The 20,037-nt window shown below is 50.8% G+C and overlaps 6 protein-coding genes across 6 annotated transcripts; 5 read left to right on the top strand and 1 right to left on the bottom strand.

Annotated features, from left to right (window-relative positions):
- Positions 1 to 635: 635 nt before the first annotated feature.
- On the top strand, positions 636 to 1,942 carry STEHIDRAFT_48803 (uncharacterized protein; the record flags this gene model as incomplete). Its single annotated transcript, XM_007299229.1, has 3 exons — positions 636 to 820; positions 930 to 1,057; positions 1,146 to 1,942. 3 exons carry the CDS (start codon positions 636 to 638, stop codon positions 1,940 to 1,942), a joined length of 1,110 nt encoding a protein of 369 aa, XP_007299291.1.
- A 2,430-nt stretch (positions 1,943 to 4,372) lies between these two features.
- On the bottom strand, positions 4,373 to 8,235 carry STEHIDRAFT_90528 (uncharacterized protein; the record flags this gene model as incomplete). The annotated part of the gene is made up of 11 exons (XM_007299434.1): positions 4,373 to 4,905; positions 5,014 to 5,440; positions 5,502 to 5,820; positions 5,880 to 6,012; positions 6,067 to 6,243; positions 6,303 to 6,703; positions 6,766 to 6,917; positions 6,980 to 7,136; positions 7,193 to 7,386; positions 7,443 to 7,814; positions 7,885 to 8,235. The coding sequence occupies 11 exons, from the start codon at positions 8,233 to 8,235 to the stop codon at positions 4,373 to 4,375; spliced, it is 3,216 nt and encodes a 1,071-aa protein (XP_007299496.1).
- Positions 8,236 to 8,616: 381 nt separating this feature from the next.
- STEHIDRAFT_117976 (uncharacterized protein) lies at positions 8,617 to 9,192 on the top strand. Its single transcript, XM_007299552.1, has 3 exons — positions 8,617 to 8,730; positions 8,788 to 9,054; positions 9,106 to 9,192. The coding sequence occupies exons 1-2, from the start codon at positions 8,667 to 8,669 to the stop codon at positions 8,886 to 8,888; spliced, it is 165 nt and encodes a 54-aa protein (XP_007299614.1). The 5' UTR covers positions 8,617 to 8,666; the 3' UTR covers positions 8,889 to 9,054; positions 9,106 to 9,192.
- Positions 9,193 to 12,575: 3,383 nt separating this feature from the next.
- STEHIDRAFT_117975 (uncharacterized protein) lies at positions 12,576 to 13,708 on the top strand. The gene is made up of 2 exons (XM_007299551.1): positions 12,576 to 13,156; positions 13,221 to 13,708. The coding sequence occupies exon 1, from the start codon at positions 12,735 to 12,737 to the stop codon at positions 12,942 to 12,944; it is 210 nt and encodes a 69-aa protein (XP_007299613.1). The 5' UTR covers positions 12,576 to 12,734; the 3' UTR covers positions 12,945 to 13,156; positions 13,221 to 13,708.
- Positions 13,709 to 14,103: 395 nt separating this feature from the next.
- On the top strand, positions 14,104 to 14,379 carry STEHIDRAFT_38735 (uncharacterized protein; the record flags this gene model as incomplete). The annotated part of the gene is made up of 1 exon (XM_007299168.1): positions 14,104 to 14,379. A coding segment is annotated over one exon (276 nt), but the record flags the coding sequence as incomplete, so codon positions are not given.
- A 2,760-nt stretch (positions 14,380 to 17,139) lies between these two features.
- On the top strand, positions 17,140 to 19,072 carry STEHIDRAFT_144274 (MFS general substrate transporter; the record flags this gene model as incomplete). Its single annotated transcript, XM_007299550.1, has 12 exons — positions 17,140 to 17,180; positions 17,237 to 17,277; positions 17,334 to 17,467; positions 17,520 to 17,579; positions 17,645 to 17,687; positions 17,739 to 17,846; positions 17,902 to 17,947; positions 18,004 to 18,444; positions 18,513 to 18,576; positions 18,633 to 18,719; positions 18,799 to 18,916; positions 19,046 to 19,072. The coding sequence occupies exons 2-12, from the start codon at positions 17,251 to 17,253 to the stop codon at positions 19,070 to 19,072; spliced, it is 1,155 nt and encodes a 384-aa protein (XP_007299612.1). The 5' UTR covers positions 17,140 to 17,180; positions 17,237 to 17,250.
- Between the last annotated feature and the right edge of the window lie 965 nt (positions 19,073 to 20,037).

Here is a 20,037-nt window from a genome sequence, read left to right as displayed (position 1 = left end):
ATGGCCATTCCGAGACATCACTTCCGCGATCATATGATGGAAACTTCATCGCCCCATCAACCATGCCCCGTGCCACTGATACCTTGCACTCCACTTCGCTCCCCATGTCGCACATGACGAGCTCAACTACCCTTCCATCACGAGTGCTTAGCCCCACGCCAAGCACTAGCACTTCAAAGCCCAGAAGTCGGAGCATCGAGGCGTTCAGGCGTGGTATTCCAGCATTTTGGAAGGGAAAGAAAGGATCGGGATCGGAGGATCGTGATAGTGGTGTCAGCGTTAGACGTGATACACGGTCGGTCTCTGAGCATGAGCCGGAGATGCCAGCGCTGAGAGGGAGAGATGGCAGTGTTTTGAGGAAGAGATCGAGGAAGGGATCTGCAGCGAGTGCTGCGCCTGGTCCGATTGGTGATGGAATAGTACGGCCGGAGATTAGGGTGCCAGTTCCAGTCAAAGCGGCGACGACGTCTCGGTCTGTAGGGATCAGTATGCCTCAGCCTGACGAAGATCTATACGTCTCGACGTCTCTCGCTTCACCTCCAATGTCGCCAGCGCTCCAGATGCATACTAGCTTCATCGGGCAGTCACCTTCTACGAGGGCTTCGGGCAGCTCTTTAGCTTTGGGGATGGAAGAGATGGCGGGTGATGATGCGCCGAGTAAAAGTGTGTTGGAGAGGGTATCGAGGATGGAGGTGACGGCTGAGAATGGTGCGAGGGTGCAGTTCGGTGAAGTCCTTGGGTGGGACCTTGGGACGCACTCCGGAAAGCCGCCAGTGTTGACCCGCACTAGTACCGTGGTGGTCTTCTTGAGGCACTTTTGGTGAGCATCTTTCCCGCGCTTGGTGCCACAATGGAAGGCGTCCCTCTATTGGGCTTTTGGGTTTGTGGCGTGGTGTTCCGTGTACTGATGCTTGAATGATCTACTGTAGGTGTCCGAACTGTCAGGACTATGTGTCTTCCATCATGCACGATGTGGACCATGATGCCCTGTCGCGCTCGGGTGTAAAGCTCGTACTCGTAGGATGTGGCTCTTACGGTCTCATCAAATCTTATCGTCGTGCGTCTCTTTCCCTCATCATCGTTTATGCACTCTGCTCCCGTACTTTGCCCCAAACGGAACACTGACACCCGACAATTCTCCCTAGATATATTTGACTTGCCTTACCCGATCTACACGGACTCGTCACAACAGCTCTATCGTGCGCTCGGCCTTCACATGACCGAAGAACGCTCAATCCCTAGCCACCTCGCCACGCACATGCACCCGACACATCAAGGCGGCGGCGCGCGCTACGTGAAACATAAATCCGTAGGCGCATTCGCCATGGTCGTCCGTCGGGCCCTCAAGGTCGGGATGCCAGTCTGGGAAAAGGGCGGCGACGCGGCTCAACTCGGCGGAGAGTTTGTGTTTGGACCTGATAAGGATCGGACGTGCGCCTACGCGCATAGGATGTTGACGAAGAGTGGGCATGCGGATGTGAGGATGGTGTTGGCGAAGGCCGGGTTCGGGACGCCGTTGCCGAGTCCGACGAGTAGAGGGTCGGGGCTGTGGTTCGTTAGTGCGGAGGAGGAGGCGGCGTGGATGGAGAGTAGGAGGAGGAGTTTGGTGAGGATGAAGGAGAAGAGGGAGATGAGGAGGGCGAGTGTGGATAGTAGGTTGGGTTTCAATGCGCCGACCATGATTACGACGCCGTTGGTTTTGGACGGTGATGATGAGGCGACAGTGCAGCCTTCGCCGGCGGAGAGGGGGAGGAACAGGGATAAGAGGACGACTGCGACATTATCGATTGTGAGAGAGGACGGGAGGGGTGATGGCGGGCTTGAGATGGAGTGGGGTGGCTCGAGCGAGTCGATGGGGTCTGTCGTTATTATCAGCCATGCACAAGGTAGCTCGAGCGATGCGTCCACGAGTGCGACCTCGTCTGCATCTGCTTCGGCTTGAAGATATACTCATATGACGGAGGTCGTTTGCGCACGAGCTCCTGATGATCAGTTTCTTATGGAACGCTTCACTCTCTTTAATATTTTGAATTATTCCTTCTGGTATATCTGCATATTGTATCGTGTAACGGCCATTGATATTGATCGGCTAAGCTGTATGCGTATGCGTATTTGTTGACAAGGGTGGCGGCGAGAGGCATCAGGGGTTGGCTCACCTATGTAAGTTAGGCATGTCTGAGGATTGGTGTAGCTAGATAATTGGAAGACTGAGAGTTGGTCAACTATTCATGCATGAATTACTTGTCTTCTCGCCCAAAGGACGCTCGAGGCTTGTTCGAAGGCCGATTCGAGGTGGGAACCACTCAAACGCCGCCACAGTGGCGTCACTAGACCAAATACCCGCAAACAAAGCATTGTTGTTCGCCACGACAGGCCACGACGACACTTCTTGACATTTTCGATCGACAACCTTTCTTGCAGCATCTATTCGACTCTCAGGCTAGCTTCTCGACCTCAACTGTTATCACTTATCAAGCTTCCGGCGAGGCTAGTATTTTTAGAACTTGGTCGACCGACTTGAATCCAGCTTCCTCAGCCTGGTGCACACCGGAGTCGCCAAAGTTACGACGTGGGTGAAGTAGCCGGTTTGCCTTGAGGGAACTTCTGGACTTGAGGAACACGCCAGGTTTAGACGCCTTTAGCGTGGACGCGTCTTTACCGAATGAAAGTGGCATAGCTTCTTCATTGGGGATCCCAACACAAGTAAGCTCTCGTACTTTTTCAATATCTGCATCATCAACTCACATCACTTCATGGATATACTTCTTTGTACAAGCACGGCAGCTGTTTCTCCATCTCGTTCATGTCCTTGTCTGTCCTTGTGTCATGAGATCGTTGGCTTTTATGATCCTCGTCTGCATGTGCTTTGCAGGCCTCGTGATACCTAACCAGATCCCTCTCAATGGCTGTGGTACGGTGATCATCGGTTTGTTTCTCTCGACACGAAATGTTGTCTCCTCAATACCCGTCATACTATCCCCTTGGTGTTGCCTTTTGCGTCTTACTCGGCGTCAACTTTTCCTCACTTGACGCGTATACCCGCCCGCACATCATGCCTGGGCGTCTGAGCGCCCTCCTCGTCTGAGCCGTACTGGTCAACGTTGTAACAATACAGGGGGTGTAGCTATAATTTACATTGCGCACCTACCTAGGGCGTTGTATTGTATTACAATACGGATGTTACTCGTGGTTTGGCGCTCGCTGTTATACAACGGCTCTGTGTTCGTTGTTACACAATGACTTGGTGCTGACAGTTTGCCACCTATGGTTGTACAACAGTTAGCTGTTGTACAACGACTCTGTGCTCGCGGTTGTAAGCTGGCTCGGTGCACCGTTGTTTGACTGTTGTACAACGGCTCTGGGCTCGTTGTTATATAGTTTGCTGCCCATGGTTGTACAACGGCTCACTATTGTACAACGACTCTGGTTGTAAAATGGTTCAGTGGCCGCTGTTGTACAATGCCTTGATGCTTTTTGTTGTACAATGGCCTGGTGCTCGTGGCTTGTGTTGCACAACAGCTCTGTGTCATTGTTATACAATGACTTCTAATGGCTTAGTACGGCTTGCTGCCACTGTTGTACAACGGCGGATGCTCACCATTGTACAACAGCTTGTCGCTCATGGCTTGGTACGCGCTGTTGTACAATGGCTCGGTGCTCGTTGTTGTGCAGCAATTTGATACCGGCAGCGTACTCCGTGGTTGTACAATGGTGGATCAGTGCTCGCTGTTGTACAATGACGCGGAAGTTGTACGACCGCAGATCAATGGCCGGTGTTGTACAACAGCTCAGTGCTCATGGTTATACAATTGCTGGATACGGCTTGCTGCCCACGGTTGTACAACGACGGATCAATGCCCACTGTCAGTGTACAATGGCGGGATATCCGTTGTTATACAATGCTTACACCGCAGATTCGTGATTGGTGTTTTACAACAGCTCGGTGCTCGTTGTTCTACAATTGCTTGACTTGGATATGACTCGCTGTTCACGGTTGTACACCGGCGGATTGATGCTCGGTTGGCCTGATAAAATCTTGGCCGCTATTTCGTTTTGGCCTGATTGGACCATTCATATTGACATATCATTGAGAGCTACTTACTACTTATTGTAATACACACCGCTCTCTTGTTCAAACTTACTGCGCCTTGTGCGCACTACTTGTTGGAATAGCAAACAGTCGCGCTTCATAGTGCAAATAAATCCTTTTTTTGGTTAATCATCATCATTGTTCCTACTTGCCTGTTTGGATCCGCCGCTGGCAATGCTCGACTTTTTTGATTCACACTACTTACTCATTTGAATTTTTGTTCTGCTCTATGCTTCACCAAATTTTCATATACAAAATCAATCCATTTATTATGAGTACATACTAATCAGAAAGATCTGACGATCTCGCGCTATGTGCATCATCGTCTGAGCCTCCACCCTCCTCATACCCTTCATTTTCCTCATTATTATCCTCTGCCTCCGGTGGAACCCCTTCATTACCGCTCTCAAAGTCCGGTTCCTCCTCGGTATTGTCTGGTGTGTGACGAAGTGCCAACGTGGAATCGGCGGGAACCGTGTTTGCCCGTGTGGCGTCGAGTGGCTGTGGCGCACATGTATGAAACTCGCACCACTCGATGCCGTTGCTCAAATTGTGGGCGTCGAGGGTCTTGGACCACTTGACTTTGAACGCATCGGCGAGCCCGATATATACCTGGCTCTGGCGAAGAGCATAGGCAACTGCACCAGATTCCAGATCCTCCGATTCTCGCCTCCAAACATACGCCCGAGAAGCCCACCATGCGCCCTTCCATTTCAGAAACTCCACGCTCCGCCTCATCTCTTCTCGTAGCCACTGAATCTCCTCTTCCCAACGCTTGTAACGTGCTTTTGCCCTCGCATAAACCGGAAGCATACCTAGACATATAATCAGCTCATGTTGTAGGTCACAGAGGGCAGACTCAGTGACGGTGCTAGATGTGACCAAGATCGGCCGGAGAGCTGGTGAAGAATATCAAGGCATACCTTGGTAAGCATCATCGTCTGTTGCCGCACCATCGAGGTTTGGCATATCGTCTGCCGTGTGAGCAGTCGTCCTCCATATCCATGGTACCTCTCGTGCCCCTTCACCCAGCCGACTCGCTCCGTCCTTTGTTTTCTTCTGACCTCGTTTCTCTGCGCGCCGTTTCCTCTCCTCTGCTATTTCGTCGTCCAATGGAGTCTTGATATCGGAGTCGTGAAGCGGTAGGAGGCGACTCTTCCATGTCCCATCGGGGTCCAGAGTGGCGAGAGCATTTCGTGCGTGTCGGTAACGCATTACATGTTTCTGCCGCTTTTCTGCGAGGTTGCTGAGGATCTTCTGCGCGCGTGTATTCTTCACATTTCCCTGACCATGGACCTGCATAATTTTATAGTGCAAAAGGCCCATCTCCATGCGGAGTGTGCGGCGGACCTTGGTTCCTGGTTAGGGTCCGTGCGATCCTGACTGAGAATAAATAATGCCTAAGACTCACCTGATGTAACGCATCATCTGCCTCCGCCTCCCGAAGGCGTTTCTCCTTCTCTGCGAGCCCAACCGCTAACCCTGTCACCCAATGACCTTGTGGAACCTCGGACGGCATCCAAATTGTCGCGAGCTCTGGCTTATATGCTTGTGACGTGTCTGTGGACGCAGCCTCGGCCTGTGCGATGAGCGAGCTGACGACGGGCATGTATACCGCTTGGACACCTCGGAACAGCTTCAGTCGATGATCCAAAGCATTTCGTGTGTTCTGAATTGAGAGCTTGGCCGAAGTTGTGCCCGTTGAACCCGAACGACGCTTGAGAGCGCGTCTTCCCATACGAAAATAATCAGAAAAAGTCAGACAATATGATTATGCAATGGCGCTCACTGCTGCTCCTGAAGGTCGATGCCGACGCTTAAAAACTTGCTTGCACTGGTTTCGTGTGGCGCCAGATTACCCCTCCCGATGTCAGCGGCCTCCTCTTGAGCCAAGGCTAACTGTACGTCCTTCAACGTCACCTCTAGGAGCAATGCTGAGTATGATATCGCTTGCTCAACAGTTAATCAAAACTTACCGTGTACAACCTCATCGTATGGATTCTCCTTCTTGCGGTCACCGTGCCACTCCTCTATCTTTTGGTCCCACTCTGCAACTACCGTCTCCCTGAAGGTTCGCCTCAGTTCTTCATACTCCGGCTTCTTCTTTGCGAGGCCTTTTACTGCGTCCCGAAGCGATCTATCCAGCTGGTCACCTACGTCACGATTAGTTAGAAGTATTCATGAGAGTATCTGTGGAACAGATAGTCCGTACCTAGCGTTGTCAGCTTTCGCCAGTTGATAGCACCGAAGATATCGTTCAGAAACTCGTGGCGAGCGCCGGCGGGCATCTCTCGGGATGCAAGGGATACTGTATTAGTCTCACTCCAGTTAGCCTCGATTCCCTCCCCATAAGTTCGCCCTACACCTGTTGTGTAGTTTAATGAATATATAACTTGACATGGTCTCCCGTGCCCAGCCAGGTGAAATTTCGGAACGACCATTATGATCTCCTTCTCTGTAACATCGATTCGAAAATCCACCGGAAAGTCGGCCATACGTTTTGCAAAGTTCTTGGAAAACTGGCAGGCGATGTCGTATGAGATGATGAGGCGTCGAAAGTCAGCGCAGGTCAGCCGGATTACGGAGAGTAGCATATAGCCCATGTTGCAGTAACTATCACGGTATGCATTAGCATACTTGGTGCAGGTGGCGATGAACGGGCCACACAAACTTACCGTTCGCCTCGCTCCAGATCTCCGACTCCGTGCGGTTGAAAGAACGAATGTCGAGCACAGACAACAGCACCCACCCCATTGACAGAAAATCTAGCGGCGCTCGGGGTATTTGCATGGTCGATAGCGGAGAAATGAGAGTCGCATGCCTTGATCTAATGCAAACACGTTCAGTATACAACGAATGGTGATCGAATGAGGAAAGGGCTGTACGAACCTCGACTTCGGACTTGAAATCCTTGGCAAACTCCGTGTAAGTATCTGGCGCTACAAAGTACGCGTAGCCGGGCGAAAGCTCGAGATCTTTGTAGCCGTGATTCTTTTGTTTGAGCTTGAAGTTGGCATCGACAGCAAAATGTGAGGAGTACAACCAACTTGAAACAGCGTCATATAAGTAAATACTGACGGACAGGAACGGGAAGATACTCACCGTTGGTCTTCAGGGATATCATCAAGGTTCTCCGGACAATTTCGATCCGGATGAGGACAAGCTGGACATTCAATGGTCCACTCCCCTTCTGTACTGCCGAGAAAGCCTTCGGAGTCGTGCGCCCTCCCGGCACGCTTTGCCATGCGATAATTGCGATATAATCGCGCCGATAATCCGAACTCTTCTCTTCGAGGCTAGAAAGAAATGTCAGCCAACAAGTCTAGGGGTGAACAAGCGCCATGAACTGTACCGGAGGTGGGTGTAGACCACTTGAATCCGTCATACGCTCAAGGGAGTTGTAAAAATCGGTTGCGTTGGTCTTTGCCTGGAGCGAGATGGCGTGGTAGAGATTCAGGCATCGCATGGTAACAACAGTCTTAGGCCGGTCCAGAGTACAAGGCCACCAGTCGGCGCGGAAGAGCTGGACCCATCGCCGAGGAGCGCCGGTGCATGTACAGAAGTGGACGCGAACTTGATGAATACCGTTTAGGTCAATGACAGTGAGGGTGGTCGACAGAGGCGTAGAGCCGGCATTTGGACAATCACAGCCATCGTGGCCGAGTGGAACGACCAAGTCGGTGTCACATAGACTATGACGCTCGTAAAATGTCCCATTCCATCGCTACAAAAAATGGCCGAAAAGTGGAGTATAAGCATCATCTTTCATCATAGTAACGTAGGTGACTAGTGACCTTGATGCGATGGGTAGGTTGGTTCTTGTGCTTCTCGCGCATACATGGTGAACACAGAAGTCGGCTACCCGTGCACTCAGTACAGATAAGATTGGCAGCGCCGGTATGGCACGTTGAACAAGTGGACGGATAAACTTCGTGGCGAAGGCCTTCGCGGCGGATCCCCTCCGCAAGAAAGGTATCCCGCTCTTGCAACCACTCTTGGAGATGATGGACCTTAAAGTCTGTCAGAATGCGCAAAAGTGGAGGTGCGACTGAGATGAGAAGAAAAGAAAGACAGTCAACACACCCTTCGTTTACGCTGACGATTTCCTGAGCGTCCACCTCTTCGTCGCTTACGCTGGCGGCCATCCTCCTCTCCAATATGGACATGGTTGGCTGGATTGGATGGATCGTCCTCGGGCAGGTAAGGAGTGTAATCTGAGGATGTATCAATGGCGGGGGGGAGAGTGGTAACCGCAGAAGTAGTCCCCGAAGGTCCAGCTAAATTATGGTGGGTGGTCCTTGTCCGCACTGTTCGCTTTTTGCGGGAACGGGAGATAGTAGAACTAGAGTGTCTGATTGCATCGTCATGCTCAGGGATGGAAGACTTTCGTTTTTTTCTTTGGAAAGGGACAGATGACATTGCCTACAACGAGTACTCAGAGCTACGGCAGAGCAAGTAAACGCTGCGACTCCGAGCTGAAACTTGCGTGTGGCCAGAACAAGAGCTGGCTTATATAATATTGCCTAGTTGGGCCACACAACGACTCGGGGATATTCACGATATTGGGATTGCATACATGGTACAGAAATATGCGACATACAGTGAACCTACACAATCAGAGCGGACCAATGATATCCGCACTATTGCAAGTACTATGAGACTAGTGGACAACCGACGAGACAGTGAATGGGACGTACTACTGAAGATAAAAATCCCGATCCTCTTGACTCCATTCCGCCGGCCAACCGCCCACTTTTTGTGGGCGAGCTTGAAGACCAAAGCTCCTATGATCAGGTAGAAAAGGCGGTGGTGATTCGGAAGGAGCGCAATCTGGCACAGGGGATGGAGGGAGCACCCGACCCAGTCCAACGATACGCTGATCCTTCGCAACCTTGCGGCGAGTGCCAGGCCCACGATGAAGTGCGTTCCAGGCTTTCTGGTATGCTACATTCTTCTCTCTATTCCTGTAATTCACGTTAGAACATGACCTGTGAAGCTGAGAACATGGGACACACCGTATATATGCACGATGACGCTTCTCCGCCTTCGACTCCTTTTTCACAGCCTTCACCGGCAAAGCAGGTTTGGATTTCTCCCCTTCACTACCCATCCTGATAAGTGTCAGTTAAAGATCTGAGCAGACAAAGGAACTCACCCTTACAATGTGGATTGGTCGAGAGAGGAGGACAGAAAAGAACGATAACAAGCGCCAACCAGCTCTGCCGTATGTTCCCGGGGTTTGGCGCGCTTCCAGCCGTACGCTCGCAAAACGGACTTTACGCAATCTCATGGATTCACTTCCTCATTATATACTCTACAACTCCTTGCGAAAACATTCTGAGTAGGCAGATACATTCAAGAGGTGTGTATATATCTATATGCATAAAATTGTGGCATGTTTTGGATCTCTTAGCATGTTGAGACTCGAAATGTCCGGCAACTGCATACGAAGCGCGTAAGAGGTTCATTCTCAACTCGTTGTTTAATGGCCTGTTGAGGACTTCGAATCAAGGCTTCAACACATCTCCCTATCAAAAGGTATGTATGTGTTTGGGCATGGACAAGGAGTCTTTCTACGATTTTTGCAGATATTTACCTACTGATGAAAAATCTACATGCACCGTACAATATGTTTGGTACTCGGTGTCGCATCATGGTCGCGGTCGGATATGACTGTGCGTGTAGTTTGCGAAGCAGCATTTCAGATTTTTCCAAATTGGGAGGCTCAGGGGTTTGCATAGTTGAGAGTGGTGAGTGTAAATCACTTGAAGGAGCGAGAAGTATCACTGTAGATCATTATCTGGGAAGGCGACTAGTAGTAATGTAGACGACATCTTCAGATCTCAGGAAGCCTTTCCTTTCAAGTGTACATATTCTTTTTTGTGGCATGTGAGCAACATACCTCTCCTCACTCAATAGAAGGGGTGAGCGAAACCACAAAGTTTATGCTTCCATTGCGGCAAGGAACATACACACCACGACCATGACGCCACGACTTTGGGAATGTCACGCAGACATGGAGATCAAAGTCAAGCATGTTTTTATATTCGAGGCTACCGTACACATACGTTCCACAGGACAGACAGATTACCATCTTCCAGTAACTCACCAATAAGCCTTGAACGATCTCCATGGCTGTGTACGAACGTGCACGCCTCGATGAGGAGCCTTGGAGGCGTCCACCTTGCATCCACCTTGCACCCACCATAGCGATAACAAATTCAACCTGACCAAACAACCCCAATACTAGTCAGAACGTACTGAATGAGGGTGCGTCAGCTGTGGTACGTTTGGAACTGTTCCCGTGGAAAGGCTTAGGCTTGGAAGCCAAAGCGGTGCCCGCAACCACATTCAGATCTTCACTGACGCCACAATCCTCAACGCCACTCACAAATGTCATACCCGAATTGTTGTCATTGCGGCACATGAGTACAACGGGGGGACAAGGTACAAATCGAACAGAGTGCGTCTGCGACAGCGGCATCATTGATAACCTGATACAGTCAAAGTAAAGTAATATAAGTTCGGATGAGAATGATTACATGGTCTGGTGACATACCTTGAGATTGCGCCACCATACTGATCCCCCGACTCAGTCCGAACTACGACACGAGCTTTGCCCGAGCTTATCCCATCTCCTCACGAGTTCCGGAAGGTGTGGCACCGTGACTGAAACATCCATGTAATTCATGGAGTAAAGGACACATAGAATGTATAGGTGGCAGAGATCAGCCCTTGATGATCGCTCGATAAAATAGCAGCCGAATTACTCACAAATCTTACCAATGACTCCCCAACAACATGTGGCGATGTGTACTTGTAGAACGTTAATAAAAGAGTAGACGGTCGTGTACGGAGAAACCCTATCTCATGAGGAGAGAGAAAAGGGGACGATGGATGGGCATGCCAGAGGAAGAAAGCCGGACAATGCCTGATAAATTCCAGCCGGCGGGTGCATGCACTCACGATCGGCAGCACGAGGTTCCAGAGTCCGATAGTCCGCACTGTAGATCATTGTAGAACGTCCGCGGCACTCATCCTAGACTGCCGAATAAGGAAAAGCCGAGCCTTCGAGTCAAACAGCCGCAGTCATTGTCATTTTCTTTGTCCATCTTGAGTCGCGCCCCTCTACGTTTGCTCAGGAGTCATGCCTAAAGCCAGCTCATGGACCGATGACCAGCAAGCCTATTTCTCAAATCTTTTCCCTGAATTCAAGGACTCTCAGGCTACCAGAACCACGGCACGCTTCTTTGACGAGATCGTGCGGCCCGAGTTTTTCAAAAAATGGCCCGCAGCGAACAAAGACGAGGAGAAAACCCTCATGACTGTACGTACCCCTATTTTTTAATTCCATGGTGGAAGAGTAATGTATCCCATGTAGTCGATAAAATGGGTGTTTCGGAACAAAGCCCGTGGTACTGCCGGTGGTGGGTCGGGGAAGCTCTTGACAGTAAAGACGGAAAAGAAACGGCAAGCACGTCACTACGTCTATAAGGAGCGTTATTGGGAAACGAAATTGGAGGAGATGATCACCGGGAGATGGAAGAGGTACCAGGAAGAGAATCCTGAGTCGAAGAAACTCTGGGTGACGTTTCTACAGGAGGAATTGAGGGGCGAGTTGGCGAAGGAGACCGCAGACGTTCAGAAAGAGATTGAGGATGCGTGGAGGGCCTCTGGAGATATCGACGACGAGGAAGAGCTGGATTTTTCGGAGAAGAAGATGAGGGACTATCAAAAGTAAGTTGCAGTTCTAGTCTTCTCGAAGGAACTTTGTTGACGTACCGACCCAGGGCGATAGAGAAGCTGAAGCCCACGATCACCGAGTGGGTTCGCTCGCTGGCCATGCAGACAGGATGGCAGTTTACCATCGCATTCGGTGGTCCCGTACCTGCCAGAGATGGTAAAATAGAATCGTATATGTGAGTCTCCATCTTTCTCCTACGCAACACCCAAGACTTACAGGCGTAATAGCTGGGGAACGGCTGCAGAGGATAGGTCTGACGTGGATTTCGAGAGATTCCATCCCGACTGGAAAGGTCACGTCGAAGGCCCATGGGTGAAGTTTCTACAGGACGTATACAGTAAGTTTTTCGTACCCTTTTGAGATGAACATACATATCTCACCGTTATTGTCACGAACGTAGCGCCCCAAGTACGATCAAAATGGACCTTAAAACCTAATTCGATGCCATCGTTGACCAAATCGACAGCTGCCCCGGCTCCCGGGCCTTCTACGTCCAACACTCCGGATCCTGACCCCTCTGCGAGCCATAATCTCTCCTGCCCAGCCTCGACCACACCGACATCCGGCCAACCATCCGCCGTTAATCCCGTGATCACTACAATCCCGTCTCAGCCACCTACCGAGAGCGGAACCGCCAAACGCGCTGAGGGTAAGGCGACCAGTCGCGGAGGAAAAGACGTCGAAGGGGAAGATGAGAGCGACAGTGACGCAGGATCGCGTATTGATTGGGAGAAGTATGATGTGAACTTTGAAGACGAGGGCGAGGGAGGCACAGGCGGTGTTGGCGCTGGTACTGGTGGCATGACGCTTGCTAAAGACAGCGAGATGATTCCAGGCTTTCCATTCCTGGGACCGAATGCGACACCGTACGAACGCGAACGCCGCGACAGAATTTTGAAGATGAAGAAGGAGATGGCGCTGATCGGAGACCTGGCACGGTGGGAGGTGTCTGCGTTGGCCAAGTCGGCAGGTGAAGAACTCGAGCGCGTGGAGGCGGCCGGACTTCTTCCTAAGCCGAAGGTGAAGCCTGTTCCAAAGCCGGTCCCTGTGTTTCGGAAGCCATCGAGCGAGGAGGAGATCCGGCGTAGTGCACGCTTGGGCCATCGGTAAGTCTTCGCTTGTAGTTCGACGAGAATCTGAGGGTGTAAGCTAACTTCGTTACAGCGAGGGGAGTGCTGCTACCAGCGAAGATAAAACGAGAGAGGATGGTGCGGAGGGGGATAAGGAACTAATGATGGGTCAGATCGATGCGAGCGGGCAATCAGCTACGGGAAGCGCAGCTGGACATGCTCCAAATATCCAAAGCGAACCGCCCTCATCTCCTATCAATTTGGTCAGCAACACTATCTCGCCCAATGAGCAGACTCCCAATGGTCCCTTACGCACCGAAACATCTGTCGTCAAGCCCCTACCACGCACTGACGAACGTCCTCAACCGCCGATCATCGAGCTCTCCCAATCCACTATCGTCGAGCCTTCTCGACCACTTGTCTTCGAACCCTTACACTCACCGCCAACTAACGTTGAATCTTCCCGAACGCCTATCGTTGAACCCTCTTCTCCTTCTACCGCTCCTACCGACGAACCCTCTCAGCCAGAGTACCATGCCGCTGGTTTGTCGCAAACCGAGAAGCCCATCTCCGAGCCATCTGTCGCATCACGTATCACATCTGCAGGGCATGAACTCGTCTCAGAATTCATAGACCCTCCATTGCTCCACCTTCCTACGAAAGACCCAGGACCTCACTCATCGGCCGCTCCTCCGCCCACAGCTCACGAAAACGGTACCGCGTCGTTGTTCAATATCGTGCCTGGCCACACCGCTCCCATCAATCCCGCCACGGAGCCTACGATCGCCGCAGCAACAGTCAAAACAACGCCCGACGTAGACGCCAATACGATCGACGACCGGGGGGATGGGGCCACAAGCATAGGGGTTAACGAGAGGTCTTCTCAAGTGGGGGCGTCATCCACAGATGCTGAGGAGACGATATTGCCGGATGCTAGAGGGAAAGAAGCAGAGGTGGCGGTGGCGCAAAAGGTTCGGAAGAAGTCAAAGACGGTTGAGAAGGTGAAGGGAGATTGGTTGGAGGATGCGATGGAGAACTTTCTGCTGGTGGGGATTCCGGGAGATCGATGGGCACGAGTGATTGACCTTTTCAGGGAGCATGATGGTCTGCTAAACCATCCGACCAAACCTACAGTAAGTTTCGCTACAAAACATCAAGGAGACGCATCAAACACTCACTCTCTTTGACAGGACCCCACGAATAAACTTGGAGTTCATAAACGTCCGTCCCAAATATCCGTATGGTTTGGACGCCGTCGCGCTTGGGGTACGATCCCACCGATTAAAGATGTTGATGCATTCGAGCAGTCGTTCAAAGAATGGTGGAGTGGAATGCAGCCAATGTGGAGGATACCGCGTGGTAAATTTTGGCCATTAAAACGCCGAAACGAAGAGGGTGAACGCTGGGCGAGCTTGATGAAAGGTGGGCCAAACGGTTTTGTGCTTGTGTTGATCTCGCTGGTGTGGTGGTCCAAGGTGGCGTTCGAACCGGGGCAGTGGGCGAAGTGCGAGGAGATGATGGTCGATGTTGAATGGGTCCTAGAGCAGATGGTGAATGAACTGAAGAAATCAGCGGTGGGTATCATAGAAGAGGCTGGGGAAGCCGAAGGTGGGGAAGGTGGGGGATCGAGCGTGGCGCCTGAGAATCCAGGGAAGCGCGTCGCGTCGGTGGAAGCGGGGGAAAACGAACCAAAAAGGTCAGTGTACGCCACCTTCTTGTTCCGAGCGCTAGCTGACTGATTTGTGGCCCAGACGGAAGACAGACCCACTGAGTAACTTGAGCAACGTTGAATAGGGTATTATATAAAGCAGGCAGCCATAGTTGTAGTGCCATACATTCATCAGTAGAGTACAAAGTAATTCATAAACGAGGCACTGGAGAGATCAGTCGACATAAGTTCTGAGGTTCTGGTCCGGCAGAGCCTAAAGGGAAGCAGGCCAGTCGTAGCTGACCAGTATCCATGACAGAGTGTAAGTCGTTGCAGTTCATCGCTTTACGAACAAAATGATCTCCGAAGACAAATGTTCTCTACAGAGCGTCCTCAGGCTCGGAAAGTCAGCGGATGTGACCAAGATGTGGCATGCCTGGCTTCGTCAGAGTCGTTCGCCACAGCGGAACAGCACACGTGCCTGCCATGTGGCTTTGTCCCCGGAACTGTGGGGGAGCATTCTCCCCCACAGCTCCGGGGACGGATTTCAAACTCCGCTTAGAGGCAGTATTTACATCTTGAATTCCTACGCTACACCTGTCATCCATATCCAAATATTGACGCTATTGAATCCACTGATAAGTTGTGGACTCTCAACATCTCATGATTCCTAAAATATTTGACAATCCTACCACAACCCAGAGCTGAAGTATTGTCCTGGACGTATGATCAGATGCTGAACAACCTGAACCAGATCGTTTAGTAGCCCACAAAATGAAAAGTGCAGTTCCGCAGCTAAATAGTCACCCAAAGTTTTCCATCCTTCGCCTACGACGGAGTGATCGTATACCTGCAAAGCATGGGCTCACAAGCAACTCCCAAGCTCTCTATATGTCAGCCTGATGATGTCAGGGTCAGGTTCACCCGTGAATTTCCACTAGCGCTTCCAGCGAAACCTGCACGCGACTAATCATAGAAGGTTAGAGCGACAAGGTTGTACAACAGCAAAAGTCGTCGACTACAATTGTAAAACAATAATGCCCCGGACTGTTCATATGCAATTGTAGAAGTAGGACGTACGAAGGCATGACCCGCCAATTACAATTGTACAGAGATTCAGTCACGTTATGTATTGTACAACAGTGAAAGTCGTTGAATACAATCGTACCATTGTAGAACGTCCACGCAACATTGTTTAACAACAGTGAAGGCCGTCGACTTCAATTGTAGAACAACGCCCGGGACAGGCCTTATACAATTGTATAAGGAGCACGAAGGCAAACACCATTGTTGACAACCAGCACTTACAATTGTAGAAGATTTGGACAACAACGTTGTACAACCTCCGAAGGCACCGATAACAGTTGTATCACAACGAGTCAACAATAATAGCTCGCACAAGTCATGTACAACAATGCAACTACAATTGTATACAGAAGCGAACATCGTTGTTAGCCACCGACTCGACATCAACTACAATTGTACGTTGTACAAGAACCTATAGGTACGAGAACAATCATGGAGCACGCTACCTATGTATTGTACTACAATAATGACCAGTACAGGTGCCTCGTCTTCGCACGGGGCGCTTTCGTGGAATTCCTGCCGCCCAAGCGCCAGTCACCTAACCTCTAGATTGGCATACCATTGCCCTTCTTTTCTTTGTGGACGACCATGGAGTTGTATCTTCTCACGACAAAGAGTAATCTCGAAGTGCATGTCGAAGCGTGAGCGCTAACTCTCATGGTCGCCGACAGTCGGTCAATTTATGACTGTTCAACTGCCTCCATTGGATCGCCGTTCATGCACGCGACAATATGTGCGTTTATTGTAGCGTCGTTGTATTGTGCTAGGCGCTCATTCTCCATGGCTTTTTATTGTTCACGCACTGTGCTCGGGCCTTTGACCGAAGGTGTTTTGGGCGAGTATTGTCAATATATCTATCATGTCTTGGCCTGGCTCAGGTTTTTTATCTTCAGGTCCAGAAACTTGATTTGTTAGCTGGGGGAAATCCGCCTTGTTGAACCTCCAGGGCAGTCTACATCCTGAGCCTGACTGACCATGCGAAGCGCCCAACGTCGAGGGCGCTAAAACCGTCGGTGGCCAGCGTTAACCGCAAGGGCTATGTCGCCTTCTCTCGCGTCTTTCCTGTGTTCCTTGGCCTGATAGACTCCTTCAACTACCGCAGACATTCCCCAGCGCCTGTGCATACTTTGCCGCATGCTCAAAGAGGTTAACAGTGGACTTACTACGGAATGGAAGGTCGTTCGTATTGTGAGCCATGTGTACTGTCGAGTAACCAATTGCTATACACGGATCTTGTCCTTTACGAGTATTTGTACCAGTTTACTGACTTCCGCGGAGTACCTGAGCGCGATGACAGCGTCTGAGCGTCGAGAACACTTTATAAAGTCGAACGTCTTACCCCCCTGTCTGTATCTCCAGCACCCCCCACTCACACTCCGATGGACTCTAACATCATGGACAAAGCTTCCGTCGCCTCTCACTCTGTCTATGAAAGCGACGATTTCCACCTTCCACCTCTCATTCCTCGATCATCACTACCTCGCTCTACATCTAGTTCAGAGCAGGATTATCCTGTGGGTCGTTGGAGAGCATGGTCTACTGGTCGGTCTACTCTTCTTACTCGTCGTGTGCGGCGTACTGACCCTTCCACCCCTCAGTAATTGGAGCATGGATGATCCTATCGTGCTCTGTTGGTATGGTAAGCATATCTTCATCTTCCATAGCAAGCACGGTTCTCACCATCCTCCTTCACAGACATCAGCCTTCGGTGTCTTCCAGGACTACTATACTTCCACATACATGCCCAACTCCTCTGCCTCCGCCATCAGCTGGATCGGAGGGGTTCAGATCTTCCTCGAGTTGATATTAGGCCCAATTGGTGGATGGCTGTACGTACATCCCTCGAGGAAGTCTATACACTGGCTTACGAAAAGGTTTTAGGAATGACCACGGTTACATTCGAGCCGCCAATATCGCCGGCTGTTCGTTGTTCACATTGAGGTCAGTCGAATTCTACTAGTTGTCCCTAGCCAGCAGGTTTGGGCATTGACTCTATCCTCCTTCAGCTTCTTTCTACTCTCACTCGCAGAACCTGGCAAGTACTACCAGGTAGGTTTTGTCGACGCTCTTTGCCGGTAGTCGTTGACATATGGTACACAGGTCTTCCTCGCACAAGGCATCGGTATGGGAGCAGGTATCGGCATCCTGTACATCCCCGCCTCAACAGTAGTGTTCCATCACTTCCATACACGAAGGGCATTAGCGACTGTTTGTAACTCCTCTGAATCATCACCCACATCCGTCAACTAATGAGTGATATTAGGGTCTGGTCGATTCAGGGACTGCCATTGGAGGAATATTTCTCTCGAGTAAGCACAGCATGTCGCATCTGGCCGCGGGTTCAGCTCATGAAAACCTTTTACAGTCATGTTGAACTCCCTCATACACAGCTCGGTCGGATTCGCGTGGGCTGTGCGGATCTGCGCTTTCGTGACTCTCTTCTTCTTCATTGTTGGAAATCTCCTCGTCTTCGTCCCATCCACACTGCCTCAATCTCCCGCTGCCCCAACATCCAACGAAAAGTCCACCTCGACATCAGAAATGGAGACTTCCCAAAAGCACTCGATTCGATCAGATCTGCCATACATCCTCCTCCTGATCTGGGGCTTCGTTGCATCCCTCGGAATGTACTTCCCCGCTTTCTACATCCAACTGTTTGCGCGCACGCACGGCCTCGAGGCCAATTTATCGTTCTACTCGCTTGCGATCATGAACGCGGCTAGTGTGTTCGGGAGGGTCTTGCCAAACTGGGCGGCGGATAAGTGGGGGAAGCTAGAAGTATTCGTGCCGTGTGCGACCCTGGGAGGTAAGTTGATCGGGTTGTGATTGGACATGGAACGTGTGAAATTAATGTACCCTCTCTTTCGGTTGCAGGTCTTGTGGGCTTTGCGATGTTGGGAAGTACAACATCTGCTGGACTTGTGATCTTCGTTATCCTGTGAGTTGTGTTCATTGCCGTCTTATGGTCTCGACTGACCGCATCTCGTCCTCTAGTTATGGCTTTTTCTTCGGAGCCAGCGTGGCCCTCTATCTACCAAGTATCGACCTTCTCACTCCTCCTTCTCTTCGCGACAAGAACGGGTGCGTCCCCCCCCCTAATGCTCCTATCATCCTCACGGCTAACACGCCCTCATCTCTCCTTTTGTTATGTTATACATAGGATGCGGATGGGAATGGCTATTGTACCCGTGGGCATTGCTTGTCTTGTCGGTCCTCCAATATGTGGCGCCATCTTGGGCGCAGATTATGTGTGGTGGAGGGGCATTGTGTTTGCATCCGTAAGTGATCTACCATTTAGCAGCTGTGGTTATTCGCTCTTTGTTTACTGATATCTGTCGTTTGGTCGTGCAGATTACGGATAGCGTTCCCTGCGTCTGTATGGCTGCTGCCTTGTATCTGCATCGCAGAAGCACCCGCCGAGAGTCACAGCCTAGCGATGTATAGATTAAATGCCTCGGACTTGACTCAGATTGATAGATGTACTGACACATAAGGAAGAGCTATATAGCTTACATTGTACTATATTGACGATCCATTGATAATGACAGTTCACGATGATACCCCTCCATCTCATCACCCGCGATGGTGTTCTCGGATCTCAGACGATGCATGGTCATTCTCTCTGTATGAACATGCATCACGGGCGAACAAGTATCATTGACGACAAGGCGGTGTACGCTACTGAATTCGGGTGCAGACCTCACTACTAGGAGACAGGGCGAAATGAAACTTGACGAACGAGATGCGGTGGTCTCGAACCCGTGTGCGAAGGTGCGTTCCTGCTACAACATTCCTTGTCTATGGTATGACTACTGAAGATCAACTCCAGTATCATGACGGCTGAATCGAACGCCAACAGCAAGGAAGTTGTCGACGACCATTGCATGCGGGCCATTCTTCGCACAAATCCTAGATATCGACTGCATCCGGTGTGAGAAGGAAGCACTGACCCGTGGCCCTGGTTTCAAGGTTCAACCTCCATTCACCGCTTTAGCTTGAAGTTCCTCTGGGTCCCGACAGTGCTGAAATCAGGCTTCGTGATCGTAGCCTCTCACTTGAAGCCTATGTACCATGGTGCGTCGCATTATAATTGCATGTGTTGTCGTACCGCTGATTCTCACAGGTTTTTTTCTTTTACGTAATGTGATCACCCTCTGAAGGTCGATGATTCTGACGATGACGGAGAAGATCACTCTTAGTTGAGCGACTTCTTTCGACCTCAAGTCGTTTCAACCCATTGCATGAATGCACCCAGTCCTGATACCCATGGCAACGTCCGCGATGTTTAGACTTTTCGAGAGCTGGCCTTCGCCGAAACTCCCGAGACCTTCTTCTTTACCGTCCTAACCTGACATTCTGCTCAGAAGCATCGAACGCGAGCGGGTGCTGATGTACAGCG

The sequence above is a fragment of the Stereum hirsutum genome (assembly GCF_000264905.1).
Source record: "Stereum hirsutum FP-91666 SS1 unplaced genomic scaffold STEHIscaffold_2, whole genome shotgun sequence".
NCBI lineage: Eukaryota > Fungi > Basidiomycota > Agaricomycetes > Russulales > Stereaceae > Stereum > Stereum hirsutum.
This window is presented reverse-complemented; position numbering and strand designations above follow the sequence as displayed.

Excerpts from the sequence above, each read along its gene's own strand:
- STEHIDRAFT_117976 (XM_007299552.1), top strand. The coding sequence starts at position 8,667 with ATGGTACAGAAATATGCGACATACAGTGAACCTACACAATCAGAGCGG. Across the intron at positions 8,731-8,787 it reads GCGGACCAATGATATCCGCA|TACTGAAGATAAAAATCCCG; the intron begins CTATTGCAAGTA and ends AATGGGACGTAC.
- STEHIDRAFT_117975 (XM_007299551.1), top strand. The coding sequence starts at position 12,735 with ATGAAGAAGGAGATGGCGCTGATCGGAGACCTGGCACGGTGGGAGGTG.